We start from the raw sequence: 1,564 nt of genomic DNA, 5'->3' as shown, positions 1-1,564 counted from the left end.
CTACACATGCACTAATGGAGAGATGTCAGAGTGGGGGGGCTGCCCATGGAAAGGCACCACCAGTTGGGGTTCGGTGCCTTGCTCAAGAGCACCTGGGCAGCGCTCAGGAGGTGAACTGGCACCTCTCCACCTACCAGTCCACCACCATACTTTAGTCCGTATGGGGACTTGAACCAGCGACCCTCCAGTTCCCAACCCGACTCTCTATGGACTGAGCTACCGCCACCCTACGAGACGTGGAACATTCCGGTATTATTTGTGTCTTAGAGGCATTCTTTGGACACGTAAACAGCGCATTCAGAATATGAGTCACAATCTGGATTTTTACTACAATTCACGCCCAGTTTGCCGCTTACGGTCAGCTCTGTGCGTTGCTATGGTTGCTGTAAACAAACCATTATCAAAGAGTTGGATATCAACAGGTTTTCGGATATGCGCAAACACCGCTACACCGACCTTTTCAAGAAGCTGGTTGACGGAATGAAAGAGGGTGAGGTTGTGTTTTTTGAACAAAAATCATGACCCTAACAGTTAGCATAATAGATCCTCTTTAGGTCTGAAACGGAAGTGCTGTAAAACAAAGCATAGAAATGAGTGATGATAAATAACCCGAAATTAGCTTTTAATGAAAAAATACTTTAACATACATTACTGAGACTAAGACACTGGACCCATCCACCAAACAGGCATATTCTCTATGCAAAATATGCCCCAAATGATGATTTGTCGATCAGTTTGTAGCCCTTGATGATCCTCACTCTCAAATGATCTCCTTTTAACAAGTGAAGAAGCTTCGCCACAAACACACTCTTTTTCCCTTCTGAAGTGCATCTATCCCTAGCCTCCATCATGTCTCTATTATCGTCGTAATGTTCATTCCAGTTGTACAGCACTGCGTAGAACCCGTTGAAGTCTCCCTCATCGCTGCAGCTTAATGTAACACTCAAATAGACAAAATAGAAACCGTCCTCAGGAATGACAATGGCACCTTTCTCTTTGTTGTAGTCTTCACCAAACATGACATGCCATTTCAAGTATTGTCCATCAGAGTTGTTGGGTGCAGCTAGAGACACTGTAGGAAGAGAGACACACAGTAAGTCACATGTTTTTATTTAAACAAATAAATTCCTCTTCTATTCTAAGTTTTACAATTCTCACAGTGTATAAATAGCTTTTTAAAAGTCATATGTTTTAAAAGTTTGAAATGTGAGAGGGGCATTGTTGAAACACAGAACTCCCAATCAAAGCAACAAAGCAAATAAATTACATTTCCCATACAACCATGCATGCTCAAGACTCATCTGGCCTTCATGTGCCTACAAGTGCAGCAGCATTGGGAACAATGCGTTCATCTAAAAATAACAAGCCTGGGTGTTTAGGAGATCAATAATTTAGCTCTCCAAGACTGAAGGAGACGTAGCACTTCTAGGTCTTCTCTGCTACATGCTACATGTGACATTAAAGGAGAATTCCGGTTGATTCCAACACGTAACTCTGGTATTTGTAAATGTGGAGTTCTGTCAGTAGAGAGAAAAACTAAACCAATCGGTGCTGCCTACACCGA

The 1,564-nt window shown here is 42.6% G+C and overlaps 1 protein-coding gene across 1 annotated transcript in view; it reads right to left on the bottom strand.

Annotated features, from left to right (window-relative positions):
* Positions 1 to 523: 523 nt before the first annotated feature.
* The window catches only part of LOC116704065 (uncharacterized), a 17,027-nt gene continuing 15,986 nt past the window's right edge, over positions 524 to 1,564 (bottom strand). The window contains exon 4 of the mRNA XM_032539270.1: positions 524 to 1,072. Within this exon, the coding sequence (XP_032395161.1) occupies positions 696 to 1,072 (377 nt within the window). The 3' untranslated portion in view covers positions 524 to 695. The remainder of the gene's footprint in view (positions 1,073 to 1,564) is intronic.

Source organism: Etheostoma spectabile, chromosome 16, assembly GCF_008692095.1.
Source record: "Etheostoma spectabile isolate EspeVRDwgs_2016 chromosome 16, UIUC_Espe_1.0, whole genome shotgun sequence".
Classification (NCBI taxonomy): Eukaryota; Metazoa; Chordata; class Actinopteri; order Perciformes; family Percidae; genus Etheostoma; species Etheostoma spectabile.
This window is presented reverse-complemented; position numbering and strand designations above follow the sequence as displayed.